General features: G+C 42.6%; 1 protein-coding gene across 1 annotated transcript in view; it reads left to right on the top strand.

Annotated features, from left to right (window-relative positions):
* Positions 1-345, top strand: part of LOC119581951 (dedicator of cytokinesis protein 7-like) — a gene marked incomplete in the record, with an annotated part of 118,380 nt that overhangs the window by 24,643 nt on the left and 93,392 nt on the right. Inside the window, 1 exon segment of the mRNA XM_037930132.1 lies at positions 10-116. Coding sequence (XP_037786060.1) covers positions 10-116 — 107 coding nt within the window.

Here is a 345-nt window from a genome sequence, read left to right as displayed (position 1 = left end):
AACATTCAGCAACAGCAGCCTCGCAAGTGCCCCTTGAGTTCCGAGACGACCCGCAACATGCTCATCTGCCTACTCTGGGTCCTAAGTAATGCGGATGAAGTTACTCTCCGTCACACCTGTCTGATTTTCACCACCGTTGACAGCTGCTGGATGCCTTATTAGCTGGGTTCATGCTTCCCGTACAAAAGGAAGCCCGTGGAACAGTTTTGGAATCTGTAATGATTTATTTGATTTTCTTAAAGTAGTGGATTGTAGATTGTATATAATGGATATTGTAGCAACACAGGTACTGATGCTTCTCTGTAACTTTTTTGAGGAAAATTTTTTTCAAATAAAACCCATGTG

This window comes from Penaeus monodon, chromosome 15 (assembly GCF_015228065.2).
Source record: "Penaeus monodon isolate SGIC_2016 chromosome 15, NSTDA_Pmon_1, whole genome shotgun sequence".
Classification (NCBI taxonomy): domain Eukaryota; kingdom Metazoa; phylum Arthropoda; class Malacostraca; order Decapoda; family Penaeidae; genus Penaeus; species Penaeus monodon.
The sequence above is the reverse complement of the archived record's forward strand: the minus strand, read 5'-3'. Positions and strand labels throughout refer to the sequence as shown.